The sequence below is a fragment of the Cervus elaphus genome, chromosome 5, assembly GCF_910594005.1.
Source record: "Cervus elaphus chromosome 5, mCerEla1.1, whole genome shotgun sequence".
Taxonomy (NCBI): Eukaryota; Metazoa; Chordata; class Mammalia; order Artiodactyla; family Cervidae; genus Cervus; species Cervus elaphus.
The window spans coordinates 134,505,435-134,529,780 of NC_057819.1; the positions used below are offsets into that span (position 1 = coordinate 134,505,435).

At 43.8% G+C, this 24,346-nt stretch overlaps 1 protein-coding gene across 7 annotated transcripts in view; it reads right to left on the bottom strand.

The window, feature by feature from the left end:
* The window catches only part of HELZ (helicase with zinc finger), a 145,594-nt gene that overhangs the window by 48,632 nt on the left and 72,616 nt on the right, over positions 1-24,346 (bottom strand). For 6 of the 7 annotated variants that reach the window (XM_043905773.1, XM_043905775.1, XM_043905771.1 and 3 more), the window contains 8 exons: positions 24,108-24,287; positions 23,474-23,578; positions 13,740-13,918; positions 10,732-10,850; positions 9,430-9,575; positions 7,684-7,831; positions 3,262-3,445; positions 1,877-2,105 (listed from right to left, as the gene is read on the bottom strand). In XM_043905773.1, coding sequence (XP_043761708.1) covers positions 1,877-2,105; positions 3,262-3,445; positions 7,684-7,831; positions 9,430-9,575; positions 10,732-10,850; positions 13,740-13,918; positions 23,474-23,578; positions 24,108-24,287 — 1,290 coding nt within the window. The remainder of the gene's footprint in view (positions 1-1,876; positions 2,106-3,261; positions 3,446-7,683; positions 7,832-9,429; positions 9,576-10,731; positions 10,851-13,739; positions 13,919-23,473; positions 23,579-24,107; positions 24,288-24,346) is intronic. The other variant, XM_043905774.1, reaches the window with a different exon arrangement.

Below are 24,346 nucleotides of genomic sequence, written 5' to 3' on the forward strand. Positions count from 1 at the left end.
TCCACATCTATTTGCCATGAAGTGATGGGACCGGATGCCATGATCTTAGTTTTCTGAATGTTGAGCTTGAAGCCAACTTTTTCACTCTCCTCTTTCACTTTCATCAAGAGGCTCTTTAGTTCCTCTTCACTTTCTGCCATAAGGGTGGTGTCATCTGCATATCTGAGGTTATTGATATTTCTCCCGGCAATCTTGATTCCAGCTTGTGCTTCCTCCAGCCCAGCATTTCTCATGATGTACTCCGCATATAAGTTAAATAAGCAGGGTGACAATATACAGCCTTGACGTACTCCTTTTCCTATTTGGAGACAGTCTGTTTTTCCACGTCCAGTTCTAACTGTTGTTTCCTGACCTTCAAACAGATTTCTCAAGAGGCAGGTCAGGTGGTCTGGTATTCCCATCTCTCTCAGAATTTTCCACAGTTTATTGTGATCCACACAGTCAAAGGCTTTGGCATAGTCAATAAAGCAGAAATAAATGTTTTTCTGGAACTCTCTTGCTTTTCTGAGGATCCAGCAGATGTTAGCAATTTGATCTCTGGTTCCTCTGCCTTTTCTAAAACCAGCTTGAACATCTGGAAGTTCATGGTTCACGTACTGTTGAAGTCTGGCTTAGAGAATTTTGAGCATTACTTTGCTAGCATGTGAGATGAGTGCAATTGTGCAGTAGTTTGAGCATTCTTTGGGATTGCCTTTCTTAGGGATTGGAATGAAAACTGACCTTTTCCAGTCCTGTGGCCACTGCTGAGTTTTCCAAATTTTCTGGCATATTGAATCACAGCATCATCTTGTAGGATCTGACATAATTCAACAGTAATTCCATCACCTCCACTAGCTTTGTTCGTAGTGATGCTTCCTAAGGCCCACTCGACTTCACATTCCAGGATATGTCTGGCTCTAGGTGAGTGATCACACCATCGTGATTATCTGGGTTGTGAACATCTTTTCTGTACAGTTCTTCTGTGTATTCTTGCCACCTCTTCTTAACATCTTCTGCTTCTGTTAGGTCCATACCATTTCTGTTCTTTATTGACCCCATCTTTGTATATATGCTGATATTTTAACATTCCTTATGACTACAATCTAAGGAATATTATCAGTTTTTCCTAAAGCCAAGTAAAAACTCTTCTTAACCCCCTAATTTTAAGGTTCTCTGAATTAACCAGACACAAAGAATTATTTACACTGTGAAGCCTTGAGAAAAAATGAGAAGGAAATTCATCAAAAACAAGCTAAAGCAATACTGAAGGAGAACAAAGGGAACTAAGTGTACAAAATTCAGTCTCCATCAAAGATAATGCGTGTCCACAAAGCCACCTTCAGGACCCCACTGGGTGCCCACTTGTTCCACAGCACGTTCACCCCAGACACCTGCAAAGCACACACCCCACCTCCAAGGTGAACTTCTCCAAGAGGCGACTCCAACCGCACAGAACAATCACAGGCTGGTCCACCTACCCTAGCCCTTTTAATCCCTTCATGTTCTATTTCTCTTCCACTGAATTTATCACAGAAAATGTTACAAAGTGTTTTTACTTTCTTTATTGTTGGTATTCCTTTCCTCCCCAATAAAATGTTAAGCCCCCAAAAGGCAGAGATTTTTGTCTGTTTGTTCACTGATACATCCTCAGTGGCTAGAAGAGTGCTTGGAACATAGCAAGCACTCAGAAAATATCGAATGAATGACGATGAACAATGAGTACACAAGTGTATATATACAATGAACACACTCAAAGCAATATATTTTTGTGTTCCCACTGGATATCAGGTAAGACTAAAGTTTAATTAGCGAAGAGGTCATGTAAATAAACATGTACACAGGGATACAGATCACTACATTTCTCCATTCAGTGTCTCCAACACTAACACATAATTACCTGCATCTTCCAATGGAGCACAGAGCAATGGGATCGCCCACCACGGCAACCAGGGATTGTGCTCTTGTGATGGCAGTGTTGAGAAGCTTGTAGTTAGACAAAAAACCATAATCCAAGTCCTCTGTGGAATCTTCTAGCAGCTGCTCTTTCTTTTTAATTGGTGTCTGTTTATGTTTACAAGTATGCCTTGTACGTACTGTGCTAAGAAACAAAACTCTGAACTGCTTTCCTACAACAAAATAAAAGAGGATTGTTATTCAAACCAGTGATCTAATAAGAGAATTTCATTTTTAAAATGTTACTGCTAAATAACAGGTGTCATTAAGGATGTGGAGAAATTGGAACTCTTGTTCACCGTAGGTAGAAATGTAAAATGGAATGTAAAGAGGTGCAGAGAACAGTACGGCAGTTTCTGAAAATTAAACCTAGAATTAACACGTGATGCAGAAATTCTGCTTCTGGAAATAATTTCCAAAATAACGGAAAGAACTGACATCAGGAGGAAGCCTTGAGAGCCCAGTTTATACACTTTACCCCAGATTCTTTCTTACATTAACATATCTATCCCTCATTCTGTGACAAGCCTCCACATATCTGAGTACAGTTTTAGTGTCAATTCTTAGTCCTCTCTTCTCCAGGCCAAGCAGTCATTGTTCTTTCAAGCATTTCTGCTTGAACCACATGCAGGCTCCAGACCACTAACTGTGCTAGGTCTTCCCTGGATGCTTCCTGGTTTACTAGCAGTATTCTCCCTAAAACGCACACCCGAATTCTGCATGATCTGAATGCACAGTACAGTGGAGCTATTCCCCCCATCCCCACCATAATTTAGAAATTATTATTGGATATTCCCATGGAACCTCACACTGTACTTGGCTTCTCTGGCCCTCACACTATAGTGCTGCTTTACTTACTTAAATGCACAAATTTTGTAGCAACTAATCACATGAAAATTTTTAAAAGTTGCTTTATTCACTTAGGAATTTAGATAAAGAACAAACTATGCCTTTAATAAGCTATGCCTATTCCTGGCTTGACAGGTGCAAGTTAAAAATCTTTATGAAGAGATAAAATCTTTAGTTCTTGGATACATTATAATGACAATAAGTGTTGGATGCCACTGTGACCGTAACTACAGCACACACATTCACACAGTTATAGTCATAGAAGAAGTCAATTTGTTCATACTTCTTTTATTCGGATACAAAAAATTAATAAGCATGTAAATGAGCTCAACATTTAATTGCCAATGTTGGCGTTAAAGAACTTGATGTGAAACGAATACACAAATGCTTGTTCAGAAATCTTGAATTCTAAATATCAGAAGTGCACATACTTTGAAATTTAAGCATTTGAATAACCAATTCATTTCAATTCATAGTTACCTTGAACATTGAGCACCCTTTCTACGTTAACATCAGATAACCTCTTTTTCCGAAGTTCGGCACGTATCCTGAACACCTGGTCTGCGTAAGGAGTCACCACACCAATACTGCCGTCATCCAGTTTGCCCCACGCTACCGGCCACTTCCTTCTCAGCTCCTCCACACGCTCCACCACTTCAAATACCTTTAAATAAGCACACACGTAGACATATTAAAGGCATCAGAAAAATTTATGGTAACTGAAATAGATGTACAAATGATCCCATATTAGCAAATGTCAGTTTAAAACAACCTCTAGATAGGAGTACTGCTTTGCTGATATGAACACAGAGAGAATAAAAAATTTTTATTTACATTTCAAGCAGTAAATTTCTACAGTAGTGCACCCAGTGAAAACATGGGAATCAGAGAAAATGTAACTGGCAGTTGGCCCCCACCCTTTGCCTCACCTCCATTCCTACATGAGGACAGGTTTGAGTTCCTACCTGGAGAAAAGGGCATGAAGCTGGCAACCCCACTGGGGAAACAGGGAAGCAGGTTCCCACATCACCAGCATTTCTCAGTCCATCTCCGCAGAGCAAGCCAATGAAACCACGAGACTCCCAGAGTCAGGGCCTCCCATCAGGTCTCGGCAGTACAAGGGCTAACGCCACCTCCATCCCCACTGACAGCTCAACAGAGCAGCCGAGAGCCGGGGCTGCCAAACCGCAGCTGGGACGAGCGCACACCTGGGCTCCACGGAGGGGCTGGCGTGCGGCGGTCAGTGCCTTCCAGCAGCTCAACTCCACCCAGGCCACTGCAGGACCCGCACAACCAAGCCACACCACATTTCACCCAGCTGAACTCTTCGGACCCCACTTGCTAAATCATAACATGGTTTTTAGTGTAGTTCAATCTACTTTAACTCAATGAATTGATCAGTTTCAATGCTTGGCACAATAGGTGATAAAATGGTTAATAAAACAGGTTCCTTGTCTGCTAAAAGATTACTGTATATTTAGAAAATAGTGTCCTAATTTAAAATGGATATATAAGACAAGCTCAATGGAGGGTCAGGCAAGAGCCTAAGGGCAGAGAGAGGAAGGAGACAATTTTTAATATATTTAAAATACATTATTTATTCACTATTTGTCAGTAATATCTATTCAAATTTATAACAGTGACTATACAAAAATTTATAGTTTTATTCCTTTTAAGAACTTGAGGATTACTGGCCAGGATGCAGCTCCCACTTGCAGATATAAATTCAAATGAATGACAAAGGAATAGACTCCAGTTGTCCTATTGTTATAATAAAATAGCAGCAAGTGAAACAAAGACTGTCTAAGGACTCTGGTGAGCCCACTGGATTGGAAACAGTGTACTCTCAACATAAGCATGAGAAAGGCAGGTCTGAGTCTCCACAACAAGGAACAGGGCAAGCTCTCTCGCCCACTGCATTAGATGTGGTGGTGTGTGAACCGCAGGGCCACATCTCTGCTGCCCACCTCTACACACTGTCCTTCCACTAAGCCACACAACCACTTCCCCACTTCGTCTCTCCCCTGCCCTTTACATCGTAAGCAGCAGAAAACTAGTCAAAATACACAGACTTGGAATGCTCTGAGGAGTTCGGGGAGCCTCTCTCCTAGACAAACTCTACCGAGCTCGTCAAGCTTAACAGATAATCATCCAAAGTCTCTGGAGATTAATCAAAGCGTTTGCAAGAAACTGAGAAGCACTGCTTCAACAAAACCTACACAAGTCAGAGCACAAAGTGGAAGGCTGGGCACTCAGGCCCGGGACTGCACCCACTCTCCACAGCAGAGTCTCAAGGACCACATCAGTGGCTGAGGGGCAGCCCCCATCTACTCGCGCTCCCTGGGGTGCAAAAGCTACTCCAGGTGGTTTTGGCAGCAGCTGAACATCAGAGATCTCCTTTTCCCAGCAACATGCGGCAGAAGGCCCGTGAGCAGTCGGCAGCACTTGGGCAGCACCTCCCCTTCCCGAGTCCTGGTCTGCAGCGAGGACCTGAGTGGACGCTGGGCGAGGCTGGCGGCCTTCTCTGCTCAGACAGGGTGTGCCACAGGAGAGCCGATCAGGTGAGCCCGGCAGCCAGGTGGCAGCTGCCACCTCCCACAGCTTCCGAGGACAGAAGACCCACTCTGTAGATTCAGCAGCCAGTGGACAATAGCAGACCTCGCCTCCCAGCTCTGGGCTGCAGAGGGTCCACTCTCTGGGGTACAGCAGCTTCTGGACAGCAGCACAGATTCTACACACTTGACATTCAAGGCTCCTTCTGCAGGACAGTGCAGTGAGACAGCCGGTGAAGAGCAAGTCCACACCCTTCTGCAGCAACTGTGCCCTGAGTTCTGCCCTGGAGATCAGAGCAAACTTCACAAGGCGGCACCCCTCTGTTCCTGCCAAGGGCCCAACTTCAGCTGGACTGCACCGTGGAGTGATTGATGCCGCAGGGAAATGAAAAGTGAACTAGTGGAGATGAAAAGTTCACCAGAGGGCCCCAACAACAGATCTGAGCTGGTAGAAAAACAAACTAGCAAACAAAAATATTCAGATAGAGATCACGTGATTTGAAGACGGAGCGGGGATGGAAAAAAAGACAAAATCCTCAGAGAAACATGGAACACCATTAAGCCCACCAACATACTGGGAGACCCAGAAGAGATAGAAAAGAGCAGAAAAAAAAATTCAAATAAATAATCGCTAAAATTTTTCCAAATTTGATGAAAAACTATAATCAACACATCAAGTTCAGTGAACTTCAAGTAAGATAAATGCAAAGAGATCCACACCCAGACATACCATCGTCAACATGGTGGAAGTCACAGACAAAAACAAGTCCTTGAAAACAGCAACAAAAAAACAACTCATCATCTACAAAGAACACCAACAAGATTAACAGAAGACTTCTCATCAGAAACAATGCTGGCAATAAAGCAGTAGGAAAGCATATTTCAGTGTGCTGAAAGAACTCAAACTATAATCTAATATCCAACAAAACTACTTTCCAAAGTGAAGTGAAGTCGCTCAGTCGTGTCTGACTCTTTGCGACCCCATGGACTGTAGCCCACTAGGCTCCTCGGTCCATGGAATTCTCCAGACAAGAATACTGGAGTGGGTTGCCATTTCCTTCTCCAGGGGATCTTCCCGACACAGGGATTGAACCTGGGTCTCCTGCATTGTAGGCAGACGCTTTACTATCTGACCTACCAGGGAAGCCCACTTTCCAAAAATGAAGGCAAAATAAAGACATTCCCAGAAAAACAAAAACTGAAAGATTTCCTTACTAGCAGACGTGCCCTAAAAGAAATACTAAAATTTCTTCAGGCTGAAAGCAAGTGACTCTAGACAGTAATTCGAATCAACACAAACAAAGCATACTGCTAAACACAATTACATGGTTAATTATAAAAGATGGTAAAACAGCATATTTATTCTCCTTTCTCATCTTAACTGACTTTCCAGCCAGCATTTTCCAACCTGAGTGCAAAAGTAATAAAGGAAACCCTTAGAGTTATCTGTCAATATTTCAAATGTAAAGAAAAGTTTACCTTTTCCTAAAATTAACTGGCACAGACAAATTAAAATGCCAAGTTGCTTTGCTTCTGGCTAGGATTTTACCAAATGGGTACCGTCAATTTTCTTGTACTGACTTCTAACTCCAGGCCTCTGATCAATTTTAAAAGGGGAAGATGAATTATTGTTACATAATAAAAGCCATTTCTTTGTAAATAAAATGAGTAAAGCATGGGACTCAAGGGAGGAGAGGGAGACAGATACCACAGATCAAGAATCATTCCCCTAATGACCAACCAGGCACACCGCCTCCCCTGGGCTTCCTGAAGTCCAGAACTCCACTCCCACGTGACAGCCAGAAACAAACCTCAGGGTCTCTGGTCTGAGACCCTGAAGACACAGAGGTTTTTGTCTGCTGCCTGATCTGACCCCTCACACTATCCACATTTTCTCTAAACTTAAAAAGTCAGAAACTGTAAGAGAACCATACAAGTTGTAGCACATAATGGACTAGCAACGTCGTCATCCATGTGACCTCTTGGAGGACAGGACTCTTGTCAAGTCTTACACGTTTAAAGCTGACACCTGATTCAAGCATGCACTATAAAATGTGATCATAGTCCTTTTAAGATGGCTAACAATAATAACCTACATGAAAACACCGACTTTTAAATTAAGCTCTGTACTTTGGCATAAGACAGAATGTAAACCAAAATTTTTGTTTCCCACGGGAGATTTATCTTAACAAATCAATGTTACACAAAAAAGAATAAACCTTCATACCATTTTTATGTAAATCAAGTCAACACATGACAAAATATCAACCCAAATTTTAAATAAAAGCTTAATAAGACCAGACTTTCTGACTGCAAAAATGTTGACAATTTGCAAGAAGAACTAAGGTACCTCTGCATTATTATAAAAAGCAGTGCTGTTTTTCTCCTGCACATCCTCCCCTCGCGCTGTAAAGAAGGTCAGTGGGTAGAACTCCTTGTGTGCTGGCTGCTTTCCACTGGCCATCAGCTTGCCCTCATAGAAGAGCTCAGAGGTGTAACTGCAGAAAAAGACCAAAATACATAAATAAATAAGTAAAAAGTAACTGAGCTCCAAAATTAATTTTACCCATGAGAAACAAAAATTACCCGTCAAATCTAAAGTTGCTGTATGCCCATGATTAATTTTAATCCAAACATCTAATATCCATGCTGCCAAGATCTCCTCCAAAATTAACCACAGCAATACAAACACTGCAGGGCCCTGGCACACCTCTGCTACATGAACTGACCCGGGGAAGGTGTGGAGCCGGAACACAGAAAGCAAAGGGAGAAACAGTGATGCTCAATTCTAAATGAGAATCCTGCTCTATAAGGAAATTTGCTAGCTGTTATGGTTCTCTACACTAAAATTATTTTAAATGTGTATTTTGATTTACATAGATCATATACTTTTGCAAACAAAGATCTATAGACATTGAAACAACACACATAACTGAGGGTCATTCCAGTCTTCAACTGTAAAATGATTACTCTTCACTGAGGAAGATACTACCTAGTACTCCATTCATCACTGACTGCAGAAAATGACTGGCAACAATAAAAGGAACCATATGTTGAGATAATGATAAAAGCCATAGTTAAATCTAAATTTACTTTTCTCTCTCCTGTTGCTTTCACAGAAACCTAAAAATGATTTTCCCACAACTGCCATAATCAATATTATTAAATTACACTAAATTTGAAAAAGTCTTAAGTTTTGGTGGTGATAGTGACTGAACGCAGCACACAGGGCTCCCCGGGGTTGGTCTGGATGAGGCTGAAGGGTACTCTGGCCTGTGGCTCTTCAGTGAGCTACTGCTCAAGATACTTTCAATGATGCGCACTCTATTTAATAGAAACCTTTTAAAACTTTTATTACTAAATTTCATGGTTTTCCTTCCTTCCTTCCTCCCATCCTTCCTTTCTTCAAAACAGATTCCTTGTGTAACACAACCAGACACATATTCATAAACCGTTATGCAATTTGTCAATATATTTGCTTATTTTATATATATATGTCAATATATTTGCTTATTTTATATATATATATATATCACGTAGTTTTACAGACACATTATGTATTCGGTCACAGAAAAAGGTGTTATAGCTAGTAGAAACTGAAGATTTGTCTGCAGAACGGCCCTGCTATAGAAAATTACAGCTAATTCTTGCTGCTGCTGCTGCTAAGTTGATTCAGTCGTGTCCGACTCTGTGCGACCTCACAGACGGCAGCCCACCAGTCTCCGCCATCCCTGGGATTCTCCAGGCAAGAACACTGGAGTGGGTTGCCATCCCTTCTCCAATGCATGAAAGTGAAAAGTGAAAGTGAAGTCGCTCAGTCGTGTCCGACTCTTCGAGACCCCATGGGCTGCGGCCTACCAGGCTCCTCCGACCATGGGATTTTCCAGGCAAGAGTACTGGAGTGGGTTGCCATTGCCTTCTCCGCACTAACTCTTCAGGTGTAACTTTTACAGACATAAAATTTAATATAATTTGCGACACTAGGGACACCGTGTAACTCTGCGGGGAATAATCTGTCCCTAGGATCAGTGGTGTGCTCAGTCCCCTCCCCCAGACCACAGATGACAGCGTGGCAGAGCGGGCAGCTCACACCTACTTGATGATAGCTTCGTGGGAGCGGTAGTTCTCGCACAGGAGGATCCTACAGGGAAACTCGGCAGGGTAGTGCTCATAGAGCCGGTCAAGTAACGACACGTGGAGGTTCCTCTCCCTGGCAAACTCGCTGTAAACAAAAGGACTGAGCTGTAACAGACAAACACACAGGGGAAAATTTAACTAAATATACAAATAGTATTCTTATTAACATACTTATAAAAAAAATCCACCATGCTGGAACTTCTGATATACTAAATCTCAGCATGCTGAATGTTGCAATAAGCAGAGTCAAACATATATTCTAGGAAAAACTTCACTACTATAAAGCTTTTTACTACTATAAAGTTTTAGCTAAGTTTTCCAACTTTTCCTTTCAGTATGTCAACACTAACCTAGAGTGTCTGTATCCAGGTTAATAAAGGACTTCTCTGACTTAATAATAAATAGCTACTACCTTAGTAATTTTAGGAATGTGACCCACTGTATCACTGGTGGAGTCAATCTACTGTTTCACTAAAATTAATCAACTATTTCAAATGGTAAGCTGGCAACATATACAACCTATGACTAAAAAACTTCTTTTTAATAATTAGCACAAAGCCATATTTATCTCGTAAAGTGTAACAAACCATTCTTGACTATAACTTAGACACTAAGAACAAAAACTAAACTACTTCTGGCAAAGCAATAAAAATAGAATTTGTTCCTCTACATTCAACTCTTTCCTAAAGGTCTGGACAACTACAATACTCTATACGTTCAATCAGTCAACGGTGACAAAAGAGAAAGAACCTTAATTTGCAGCTCTGTAAAACTGATATTTTATTAGAAAAACTGTAATTCTCTTTCATACATAGGTATTAATAAGATCAGACAAGTTCCTTGAGATTTTGACTCATTTTTTATTTTAACTTCCCACGATGGTGAAAAATTTAATGCTTCAGGAAAACAAATGTTGGGGACAGGAACTGAGGAATCATAGGGAGGATAATTTAAATTTATTCAATAAAGAAAAGAATCAAATATTCCTACTGTAGAGAACTGAACTTCAAATTAACAAACATGAAAATGGTAACACTGATAACTTTATTCATTCTACTCTCTATCCAAAGGAAATAAAGTGGTAGGGTAGCAATTTTCCTTCAGAAATACCAACATTTTTCACTATTAGTACAGAAACATTTAAAGTACTTGAACTGAAATGCATGGCACAATTTCACAGGGCGCTTTAGGAAACAAACCGACACTAAACATCAAAACATAACACAAGCTCCTTTCGACAGGCTGACTCGAGGGCACCTACCTGCATGTGGTCACCGGCTAGGACAACCCGCGTGTGTTTAGTTGCTAGCGCCAGAGGCATGATGGTTTCACACTCCATGGCCTGGGCAGCCTCGTCTAACAAAATGTGAGTGAAAAACCCTACAAGGCACGGGGCAAACACAGGACAGTACATTACAGCAGTGATAAAGGGAGGAAGTCCTCTCTTCTCTGTTAAGGAAAGAATTCAGAGGCCTAACTTAAAGACTTCTGAGTGCTTTAATACCAATCCTCAATTTAGAAAACCGCATGTACATTTCAGTCATTATTTAGAAAACAGAAGTTGAAATGAATAACTATTTTACTCAATAATAGACAATAAATGGCACCTGGACCTCCCAGTCCCCAGACTAACAAGTTCCATCCGTGCATGCGAAAGAGACTTTAAAGTTCAAGATAGCAGCTCTCACCACAAAGAAAAGCTGGCAATGAAACAGTGATAGGCCCAAAGTCCTTTCACTGTTTATTTGCTAAAACACCAAAAACAAAACAATGGTAGTTCATGAGTAACTTTAGCTTAAACATACATATTAGACATTAAGATAAAGAATATCATACCCAAAATCTAATATAAAAGAGAAAGTTATAATCCATCTTTGACCAAAAACAAAGGTTATCTATTAGCAAATTCACTACTTTGATTATTTAGGTTTATTTTGTGTGTGTGTGTGTGTGTGTGTGCGCGCGCGCATGTGAGTGTGTGTATAGACAGATTATATATAATTTTTTACTCTAAGAACCTATCCTAGTTGAAAAAAAAAATCACCAGTCTGAAAAAAAAAGATACAACAAGCATCAAAAATGTACATTATCAAATATTCCTCAGATGCAAACATCCCATGTCTGGCTCACTGCTGTTGCTCACACTGAGCACAGAAATCTGTGGACAGGATGAAGAGCCCGTGCCCTTTCCTGAGGGGGAACAGAGCGGGAATCTCCCTGCTGTCTCGACACGCAGGAGTAAATGCTGCCCCCACCACCAGCTCCCTGAGTGGGGGGTGGGGGGGCCTGCTTTCACGCCACAGCAGAGAACACAGTTTCTTAACAGAACGGCTAGCTATAAACCCTCTAGGTTATTCAGCCTCCTGTGAGTTGACCCAAGAACCTAACCTCTATTTCTCTGAATGGCAACGAGTTCCAAATAGTCTGTTTATACAGCTTTCTAATGCAATCTGTTTCTAGGTTGGAGACTTTCTAAATCTTACTGACTGACAGGAATAACCACCACCACTACCTTCATCATGGTCCATTCAAATAAACGGCTGTGCTGACAGTACAAGTATCAGTAACCGTTGTCTGTTTGATGACAGTGGCCCAAGCATGATGTGGACACGTGCAATTTTCTCCCTGTTTAGGAGAACTTGTGCTTTTTATTCTACAAGAATAATTAAAAGATGACTATATAATTACAGGGTCGAATTGGAAAAACTGAAACTAGTGGAAAAAAAATCTACTGTTTCTGTTAGATAACATTTTAATTAAATACAGTTAGGTTTAAATCAGGAATTGAATAAATCCTGAAATTGTTAGACTACAGCTTAAGCTAGTAAAAGAAACCTAAATTAGTCAAACTGATTTAGCCTGAGCCTTGGTTGTCTAGCCTGTAAAATAACCCTCCATGAGATGACATGAGAATTAAAGTATAAACAATGCCAAAAATGAAGCAGGTAGCTGACTTCCATAAGTCATTTCAGTCTTATAAATGTACTACTCTCTTGCTCTTCAAGCCATTCTTTGCTCTTCCTCACAAAACTATACTGTTTAGGAGGTTTGGGTATTTAATTTACGTGGCAAATATGCAGAGTATAATCATAAAGTAATGAGACTGATTGTTAAATAAACATACCAAAATTTACATTGCAAATAAGTGCTGTTCCATCAAAGAAGTCAGTTGAGAGGAAATATAACTCATTCCAAAGGATGCAGCCACTGTTCAAAACATTTTTGAAACTCTGCTTTTGTAACTGCCCTCACCAGCCAGCTATGAGCTGCGTGCACAAGAAAAATAAGTCTCATTACATGAGAGGCACGTCTCTCTTTTTTTTCAATGCCCCTAATTGTATCACTCAGTTTGATAACCTACCTTATTTACCAGACATGTCTCCGAAAGATTTTGAAGCTTTTCTAAAATTAAATCTACCTTCAAAAAAAAAGTTTGGCCATTGTTCATTTTTTAAGATAAACAGAGGTTTATCAAGGGCCTCCAGGTGTCTATGCCCTGGGCCAGGTGCCAGGAATACAAGGTGAAGGGAACTATCTCTACCTTTCAGAAATGGGAAAGAACTTGGTACTGGCTCTGAAAGCAATTCCAAAAGGAGAGAGCAAAAATGCGTTGAGCAATGTCAACAATTGTAATATAAGAACAATAAATGAATGTCCTTCCAAAGCAACTACCTTAAAGTGACACCACATTTTGATGGTTAAGCTTTGCCATATTTATCAGAACTTTTTGTTACCTTATATCTGTACTTTCTATATTTGATTTTACATAGTTCCTATAATTAAATATAATAATAGTATGTCAAAAAAACTATAATTGTTGTCTCTACACTGTATTAATGCACAAGTATTTTAAAATTATATACTTGAGAAAACTGTAAAAAAAAAAAAACAACAAAACTGTCCAATTTGAATTTCTCACATGATCAATATTAAGTAAACACCATCTGATCAATCAGAGAACAAGACAGAGTAACAGTCACTAAAATGTCTAAACTAGGGATAGATAATTTTTTCTGTGTGAAGGGCCAAACAGTGACATTCTAGGTTTTTTTCTAGCCACGCAATCTGTTGAAACTACTCAACTCAGCTGCTGTAGCACAAAAGCATCCATAGAGAATATAGGGAGTAAACGGGCATGACTGTGTTCCATCCAATAAAACTTTATTTACAAAGACAGTTGGCCGGATATGGCCCACAGGCCAACGCCTGGTCTAAACTGAACGTAGAAGCCCTGTGCATTCACTTTTTCTGTGTCTTGAGTCAGCATACCAGGTTCAAGGTCCAACTGACAGAGGTACTGGGAAGTGTTCAATGTAACAACCACCACTCTGTGTTTAAGAATATCTTCTTTCTGTGGCATCTGAAAGGTGGAATGTGCGCTTGAGATCAAACAGTACTGATGCACAACTGGGTGGACAGTCTTCACCCAGCGGTTTCTGAAATATACCCTATAAAAGAAGACAACATGTCCTGTTTATACTTATTAACATCTTATTGTATCTGATTATCAAAACACTGACAGTATAATTTTAAGACTACAATACCTGGAATTTAACAAATAAATTTGATAACTGTTAACAGTCTACTGGATTAGAATATAACATACAATGGTGACTTCCCCCAGAATCAAGCAGAAAGTACATACACTATGATAAGAAAAATATCAAATTATTTTAAGTGTTCAGATTAATTTTACAACAGAATGACACAAAGGGTTTTATGAGCATTGGTTTTCTTTTTAATTGAAAACATTTCCAATTACTTTTTTCCCTGGAATATCCTACAAAAATAACATTTTAATTATCTATGCTAATAAAAAACAATGAATTGCATACTTACAAGAGATTTCAAAAGTTACTTGCATTTTCACTTTAGAATACAGTCTTACACCTATATTTAAGCAGATCTTTATCTAAAGTTCTGGAGATTTAAAAATAAATTTAAATTCTGGACAACCAGAAAATCTTAAACGCATCTCTTCTATTAATTGCAAAAGAAAAATATAAATAGGACTCATGCAACAGATTACTAAGATGGTATACAAACATGTCATCCACCTTCCTCCCATCTCCAACTCACCCCATCACAAAGATCCACTGGGTACCTATCCACTACAGCCCAGTACAGAGGCAAATCACAGGGCTTGCAGGCTGTCATAAAGACTTTGGGTTTACTGTGATTTTAACAGAGAGCCATCGGAGAGTTGTAACAAGGCACATGTCATGTGACATGACTTATGTTGTTAAAGGGCCAGTCTGTTTCTGTAGACAGAATACATAGTTCCGGAGGCAGGGGAGACGGCTGGACACTGGGGTACTGGTAAATGCTGAACAATCAGCTTTCAGGAGCAGAGGGCATGGCCTGATCTGTAGTATGTGCTGGTCTTTGTGCTATAAAACTTGCTATCATGGCCCATTTCAAGCTACCAACATGATGTTACTAAACATGAACCTGGGAGGACATGCACATGATTGGCTCTCACAAACCAGTACAAGCTGCTCCATCACACCACAGACTATGAGAGGCAGGGGCAGGGACAACAGCAGGGAGACCAGTTAGGAGGCTACTGTAAGGATCTGGATAAGAGAAACCAAATGTGTGGACTAGGTGGTAACAGCAGAGATGTGAAAGTGGTCAGATACACTATACACTTTGAGAGGAACACTAACAGGATTTACTGATATACTAGATGTGGAATTTAAGAGAAAGGATGATTCCATGGCTTTGAAACTAGATGAATGGCAGTGGTGGTGATATGGAAGAACAAGTTTGGGGTGGGAATTGAGAATTCAGTCTTGAATATATTTAGTAGCAGACACCCACGTAGAGATATCCAGTAAGCAAAGGCATTTGTAAACGTGGAGAATGCCCAAGATGAGAAAATACAATAGAGATAAACCTGAAGGCTAGTAGAGTTCACCTGGAGAACAGAGTAGTTAGCAAACTAGCTGGAAGAATGGTCAAGGGATCACCTCAACACGCACAGACTGGGAAACAGAGAGGCTCAGGAGAGAGACTGGGAAACGGAGAGGTGCGGGGGGTGGGGGGGGGGGGGCGGCGGGACACCGGGAAACGGAGAGACGCAGGAGAGAGACTGGGAAACGGAGAGGCGCAGGGGGGACACCGGGAAACGGAGAGGCGCAGGGGGGACACCGGGAAACGGAGAGGCGCGGGGGGGACACCGGGAAACGGAGAGACGCAGGAGAGAGACTGGGAAACGGAGAGGCGCAGGGGGGACACCGGGAAACGGAGAGGCGCAGGGGGGACACCGGGAAACGGAGAGGCGCAGGGGGGACACCGGGAAACGGAGAGGCGCAGGGGGGACACCGGGAAACGGAGAGGCGCAGGGGGGACACCGGGAAACGGAGAGGCGCGGGGGGGACACCGGGAAACGGAGAGGCGCAGGAGAGAGACTGGGAAACGGAGAGGCGCAGGGGGGACACCGGGAAACGGAGAGACGCAGGAGAGAGACTGGGAAACGGAGAGGCGCAGGGGGGACACCGGGAAACGGAGAGGCGCAGGGGGGACACCGGGAAACGGAGAGACGCAGGAGAGAGACTGGGAAACGGAGAGGCGCAGGGGGGACACCGGGAAACGGAGAGGCGCGGGGGGGACACCGGGAAACGGAGAGACGCAGGAGAGAGACTGGGAAACGGAGAGGCGCGGGGGGGACACCGGGAAACGGAGAGGCGCAGGGGGGACACCGGGAAACGGAGAGGCGCGGGGGGGACACCGGGAAACGGAGAGACGCAGGAGAGAGACTGGGAAACGGAGAGGCGCGGGGGGGGACACCGGGAAACGGAGAGGCGCAGGGGGGACACCGGGAAACGGAGAGGCGCAGGGGGGACACCGGGAAACGGAGAGGCTCAGGAGAGAGACTGGGAAACGGAGAGGCGCAGGGGGGACACCGGGAAACGGAGAGGCTCAGGGGGGACACCGGGAAATGGAGAGGCGCGGGGGGGACACCGGGAAACGGAGAGGCGCAGGGGGGACACCGGGAAACGGAGAGGCGCAGGGGGGACACCGGGAAACGGAGAGGCGCAGGGGGGACACCGGGAAACGGAGAGACGCAGGAGAGAGACTGGGAAACGGAGAGGCGCGGGGGGGGGACACCGGGAAACGGAGAGGCGCGGGGGGGACACCGGGAAACGGAGAGACGCAGGAGAGAGACTGGGAAACGGAGAGGCGCAGGGGGGACACCGGGAAACGGAGAGGCGCAGGGGGGACACCGGGAAACGGAGAGACGCAGGAGAGAGACTGGGAAACGGAGAGGCGCGGGGGGGACACCGGGAAACGGAGAGACGCGGGGGGGACACCGGGAAACGGAGAGGCGCGGGGGGGACACCGGGAAACGGAGAGGCGCGGGGGGGGACACCGGGAAACGGAGAGACGCAGGAGAGAGACTGGGAAACGGAGAGGCGCGGGGGGGACACCGGGAAACGGAGAGACGCAGGAGAGAGACTGGGAAACGGAGAGGCGCAGGGGGGACACCGGGAAACGGAGAGGCGCAGGGGGGACACCGGGAAACGGAGAGGCGCGGGGCGGGGGGGGGACACCAGGAAACGGAGAGGCTCAGGAGAGAGACTGGGAAACGGAGAGGCGCAGGGGGGACACCGGGAAACGGAGAGACGCAGGAGAGAGACTGGGAAACGGAAAGGCGCAGGGGGGACACCGGGAAACGGAGAGGCTCAGGGGGGACACCGGGAAATGGAGAGGCGCGGGGGGGACACCGGGAAACGGAGAGGCGCGGGGGGGACACCGGGAAACGGAGAGGCGCAGGGGGGACACCGGGAAACGGAGAGGCGCAGGGGGGACACCGGGAAACGGAGAGGCTCAGGGGGGACACCGGGAAACGGAGAGGCGCGGGGGGGGGACACCGGGAAACGGAGAGGCGCAGGAGAGAGACTGGGAAACGGAGAGGCGCAGGGGGGACACCGGGAAACGGAGAGGCTCAGGGGGGACACCGGGAAACGGAGAGACGCAGGAGAGAGACTGGGAAACGGAGAGGCGCGGGGGGGACACCGGGAAACGGAGAGACGCGGGGGGGACACCGGGAAACGGAGAGGCGCGGGGGGGACACCGGGAAACGGAGAGGCTCAGGGGGGACACCGGGAAACGGAGAGGCGCGGGGGGGACACCGGGAAACGGAGAGGCTCAGGGGGGACACCGGGAAACGGAGAGGCTCAGGAGAGAGACTGGGAAACGGAGAGGCGCAGGGGGGACACCGGGAAACGGAGAGGCTCAGGGGGGACACCGGGAAACGGAGAGACGCAGGAGAGAGACTGGGAAACGGAGAGGCGCGGGGGGGGACACCGGGAAACGGAGAGGCGCAGGGGGGACACCGGGAAACGGAGAGGCGCAGGGGGGACACCGGGAAACGGAGAGGCGCGGGGGGGGGACACCGGGAAACGGAGAGGCTCAGGAGAGAGACTGGGAAACGGAGAGGCGCAGGGGGGACACCGGGAAACGGAGAGGCTCAGGGGGGACACCGGGAAACGGAGAGGCGCAGGGGGGACACCGGGAAACGGAGAGGCGCAGGGGGGACACCGGGAAACGGAGAGGCGCGGGGCGGGGGGGGACACCAGGAAACGGAGAGGCTCAGGAGAGAGACTGGGAAACGGAGAGGCGCGGGGGGGACACCGGGAAACGGAGAGGCTCAGGAGAGAGACTGGGAAACGGAGAGGCGCGGGGGGGACACCGGGAAACGGAGAGGCGCGGGGGGGACACCGGGAAACGGAGAGGCGCAGGAGAGAGACTGGGAAACGGAGAGGCGCAGGGGGGACACCGGGAAACGGAGAGGCGCGGGGGGGACACCGGGAAACGGAGAGGCGCAGGGGGGACACCGGGAAACGGAGAGGCGCAGGGGGGACACCGGGAAACGGAGAGGCGCGGGGCGGGGGGGGACACCAGGAAACGGAGAGGCTCAGGAGAGAGACTGGGAAACGGAGAGGCGCGGGGGGGACACCGGGAAACGGAGAGGCTCAGGAGAGAGACTGGGAAACGGAGAGGCGCGGGGGGGACACCGGGAAACGGAGAGGCGCGGGGGGGACACCGGGAAACGGAGAGGCGCAGGAGAGAGACTGGGAAACGGAGAGGCGCAGGGGGGACACGGGGAAACGGAGAGGCTCAGGAGAGAGACTGGGAAACGGAGAGGCGCAGGGGGGACACCGGGAAACGGAGAGGCTCAGGGGGGACACCGGGAAACGGAGAGACGCAGGAGAGAGACTGGGAAACGGAGAGGCGCGGGGGGGACACCGGGAAACGGAGAGGCGCGGGGCGGGGGGGGACACCAGGAAACGGAGAGGCGCAGGAGAGAGACTGGGAAACGGAGAGGCGCGGGGGGGGGGCGGGGGGACACCAGGAAACGGAGAGGCGCAGGAGAGAGACTGGGAAACGGAGAGGCACGGGGGGGACACCAGGAAACGGAGAGGCGCGGGGGGGACACTGGGAAACAGCAGTCAATGAAGCAGGAGGGAACTCAGGAGATGTTGGGGCCCGGTTAGGGGACGTAAACTGCCATGGCAGTAAATCGTGCAGGCATTTTCCGGGCCGTCAAGTCACTTGCAGCAGCACCTCACTCTCTGGCTGTGTCCTTCCTGAAACGCCCTCTTCTCCCGGCTGCCAGGACTCAGCCTCCCCCGCTCTCCTTCCTCCTGCTCCTTGCCAGGCGGGGGTTTCTCAAGGCTGAGTCTTTAGCGCTCTCCCCTCTCATCCCAGGCCCAAGCCTTCAATTACTACCAGTGACCACCCTGATGACCCCTCTGTTCAGCCAAGACCTCACCTCAGCCCCAGGATGCATATCCAACTAATTGACAACTGTCTCTTCTAGAATGCTTCAAAGGCAGTTCAAATGTAATATGCACAAACACTAATCTCATGATCTTCTAAAATGTGTTCTAACCCTCCTTGAAACAATTAAAACTGGTTGTCCTTTTTTTTAAGCAAAGAAAGCATTTAATAAATGCCCCTAATTTATAATTATAATAGAGGAAAGTAATGTATTTTAAAAACATTACTATGATAGGAAGGGCTGTGAACGTAACCAATACTATTCCTAAAAGATGTAAAAATCTTAAACATGTTTTAGGCTTTAATACAAAATATTTAAGCAGACCAGCAAATCAGAATTTACTTTTAAATATACGAAAAACCTAATTTTACAAATTATCTGGAAAAAAAAACAATTACAAATTATGATTCCATTAATATTAACTTCAGTGTGTGTATTTAAGTATATAAATTACCAGAAATTAAACTCAAAAATATTAGTATTTATCTCTGACTGCTAAGATTACAGATAATCTTTACTTTCTTCTTTATGTTTTTCTATATCCTCTTAAATGAACATTTCATTATAAAATTAAAAAAGTAGTTTTCAAATTATTCATCCAATGTAACTCCAGGCACAGCTTCTTTCCCAAAGACAGAACAAAAATAGAAGCTCTGAGCCTCAACAATGACTTTCTGTAGATACCCCAGAAAGCTTCCTCAAGTTGAAGCTAGTGAGAATACAAAGTTTGATCATTAGGCCTCTTTCCTGAAAAATACAAGTTAGTCTAGGGCTAACTTCAAAAAGACTTAAATCTTTTCTCAGTACTTTCATTTTGTGAAACATCTAAGGTAGACACCATCTATAAGATCAGGTAGGTAGACACCATCTAGAAGATCATTTAAAACACATCCAATAACATTTTTCAAAACTGGAGAACTGACACTTTCAAGTTCATAGTATAAAATGTAAAAGTGACACCAACTAAGTAATTTACATATTTCTAGAAACAAACTGTCTGTATAACCCACAAGAATTACAATGAAATTTAAAACAAAAGACTGGTAATATATCATTTCAATTCACTGAAATTTATGTATTGAATTCATATGTAATGAATACCCCAAAAATATTATTACTTAAGATACCATAGAATCAGAAAGATCTATTTATTTAAAAATCTTTATAAAATAATATTTTATATCTGTCCAGGAAACACTACACTTTCTCCACAGATAGCCTTTATCTAATAGGTAAGAACTTGGCCAGAATCAGATACTGACCCTCAGAACCATACACAGAAAGAAGCTATGTTTTCCTCTCTATTCCATTTTAAAATCTTCTAACAAAGTAGTAGGTAAAAACTGAAACTTAATGTTATTAAAGTGGATTGTAAAACCTCCATTCCTAAATAATTTAAATTTAAGGTCGTGCTGCTGCTGCTGCTAAGTCGCTTCAGTCGTGTCCGACTCTGTGCGACCCCATAGACGGCAGCCCGCCAGGCTCCCACGTCCCTGGGATTCTCCAGGCAAGAACACTGGAGTGGGCTGCCATCTCCTTCTCCAATGCCTGAAAGTGAAAAGTGAAAGTGAAGTCGCTCAGTCGTGTCTGACTCTTCGTGACCCCATGGACTGCAGCCTACCAGGCTCCTCCGTCCATGGGATTTTCCAGGCAAGAGTACTGGAGTGGGGTGCCATTGCCTTCTCCAATTTAAGGTCATGAGTGCGTACTAAGTCATTTCAGTTGTGTCTGACACTGTGACATCATAAACTGTGGCCTGCCAAGCTCCTCCGTCCATGGGATTCTCCAGGCAAGAATACTGGGGCAGGTTGCCTTGCCCTCCTCTAGGGCATTTTCCTGACCCAGGGAGCGAACCCGTATGGCTCCTGCATTGGCAGACGGGATTTTTACCACTAGCGCCACCTGGGAAGCCCAATTTAAGCTCAACTCCTGATAACTATAGAATTTTATATGTTTTAACTCTAAGTGTGCGTATTTAAACATATTTACTGTTTTAACTGTTTCTTCTTTATGGCTATTCTCCTCTTTTATCACATTTGCTAGGGCCCACTCTAAACCACAGGGTGAGAAGGTAGTCATTGTCACTTTTACTCCACAGACAACAAATCTTCAAGGTCATATGTGAACAATTAGTGCCCCCTGGTGTCCTCTCCCCTGAATCCTGGGACAACTCAGATAAAGCTGATCTCCCCAGAGTGTTCAGCCATTCTAATTCTCTCTATTCCAGCTCCCACACCTCTCATATTTGTTGTCCATTAGGAATATCATTAATTAATCTCAGTTAATATAATTATTGGGCTTCCCAGGTGGCTCAGACAGTAAAGAATCTGCCTGCAATACAGGAGACCCAGGTTCAATCCCTGGATCGAGAAGATCCCCTGGAGGAGGAAATGGCAACCAACTCCAATATTCTTGCCTGGAGAATTCCATGGCGGGAACTGAGAATTTCTGGTGGGCTACAGTCCATGGAGTCGCAAAGAGTTGGACGTGACTGAACAACTAAAACTCAATACAGTAGATGGTACTAATAAACTCTAACATTTCAATGCACTAGCTTTTCTAGGAAATACATTCACAAGTCAACACCTTTCCTCAACAGAAAACTGGTGAAAATACAGGGCCACATAAAGAAAATAAATGGGGAAGCCAAGCCTTTTCTTATTTTATTCCAGTTACTAAATGAAATAACATGAAATTTTTATTTAAATAAATTTAAGCATCTTTTGCCAGAGGGCAAGTTTCTGTACTTGGGCCACCCTACTGGAATATGTTGGATTATAACTCCCCAAACACAATTTTACACAGGAAAAGCCAAACACAGTGCTAGTCAATTAATGGATTTCAGTGTTTATCAACAACAGCTCTCATGCCTCAATGTCAAATGACCTATGGTGGGTCAGCCAAGAGTTGAGGGACCTTCACCCCACTGTTTCCAAGCCAAGCACAATAATAAATGAGACTGTCACATTTCCTACATAACACACATACACAAACATAAGCACACACACAAGCTCTACCAACAATAAAACATCTTATCTCCACCGAAGTAAGAACACGCACAGCAAAAATGCTATTGCTAACTCAATTTCACTTATGAGCTAAAAAAGGTAAGAATATGAAGCAAACTAGTTACTGATGAATTTATCCACTAGTAAATACCACATTTTCATTTATAGTGACTGCATTGTTCTTATCAAATAAAACTGGATTCTACTTAAAAATAATTATCTCTTCTCTCGTCTGTCTTCAGAGTAGAAACAGCACAGCAGAAACACCTGTGCTAACAGCCATGCCACTTTCTTCTCTTTTGTTTGTTTTCATGGAATTGCTACATCATTCAAATGGCTTTGCTTATGGTTATTAAAGAATTAAATAGTGTAACCTCATTTTTCCATGCCTAGGCTCAGCTAGAAATAAAAAGTTAGTGAATTATGATTCAAAAGTGTGGTTAGAAATTAATTTTTAAACAATAATTGTATTTGAACAACATAGGGCATGACATATTAGTTTGTAAAATGGCAAAACTAAATATTAATTCATATAACAATGAAAGCAAATGGTATAGTAAATAACCATTTAATGACTCTTTATTGTTTTCTGAAGAAAAGGATTTTATTCCCCCACAATCCTGTATTTAAGAACATTTCATATCCATATACACTTAGAGGACCTACATTAACCTAGAATTTTCTTTGACACTTTATCTCTTAAATGATAGCAGAGAGTTGTAAATACCAGTCAATTACATTTTGTTGCAGAAATCACTTCAATTTCACACTTCTCTAATGTACAGTGCCTATTAAATTACCAGCATGATCACAGTCAAAATTTTATTTCCACATTGAACTATCACTGCATGACTACTCTGCCATGCAAAATATACCACAAATTTAATTAAAATTGGTATAATCATAAATTTATTATTTTGTCATATTAGTTTTTAGAGGAACACATCAAAACTGGCTTAGATTGTAACAACATTTTTTTACATACAAAACTTAAAAAAGGATGTCTTTCTCTTAATGTTTAAGAAATGAATGGTCAAAGATTTTAAAATTTTGCCTTAAATAGTTTCTTCAAAAGGCATAACCTCCAAATGCCAAAGCACAGTTAAAGATCTTGGTTTTCTCAATGTTACTGAAATCTTGATAGACACCTTTTCTTAAGAATAATAAAGTATGATACAGATACATAATAAGCCTTAAAAAAATACCTGAGAGGTCTTGCCTGGGGATTGCCTGCTTCTACATATGGATGTAAATAATCCTTTATGTAGAGATCAGCAGCACTATTAGAATGGGTGCAAATGAGAATCCTGCTGAAATAAATGGTGCAAATAAAAAGAATGATACAACACAAAACTGTTCAAGCAGTATAACACCAAAAAAAAAGCAGTGGCCATTTTAACATAACACATTTCCCTCAACCTACTCAGTAACATCTAACACATTCAATTATGCTTTTAGGCAATTATTCTTAAAGCTTAATTACTCTCTAAGCTGTAAAGGAGACAACTTCCCCCAAATTATTTTTTAAATCATATAAAATTATTTTTAAAAAACCCCACCCTTTTGACTCTAATATTTATCACAACTCTTAGCAGACTCAGCGTTTTGATGACATATTTAAAAGCTACCATTCTGTATGTTACCAATTTTTAAAAATAGTATGTTTTCAGAAAATTCAAATGTTAGTGCTTTGGGGTCTGAGTGTGACTCTTTTTAAATTTTATGTTTAAAATCTTTACAAGCAAGATGAAAATTGTCTTGCTAGCCCTTGCTCTGTTTCCACAAGGACACAAGCTGGGCCCTACTGATGAGATCAGAGCACACGCACCACCACCTTACCTGGTCTCCTGTTGCTGGAGAATGTGCTTGACGGCCTGAGCTAGAGTGAATGTTTTGCCTGTCCCATACGGGCCAATGATGAGGACAGGGGGCAACTGTATTGAAAGTGGGGTTGTAATGGCCAGAACAGCCTCTTTCTGTTTTGCATTTAGCCGAGGATCCAACTGCTCGTCCCACTGCCTAAAGAAAATTAAAATGTAAGTTATTTTAAACATAACCTGACATACAGGTATCCTGAA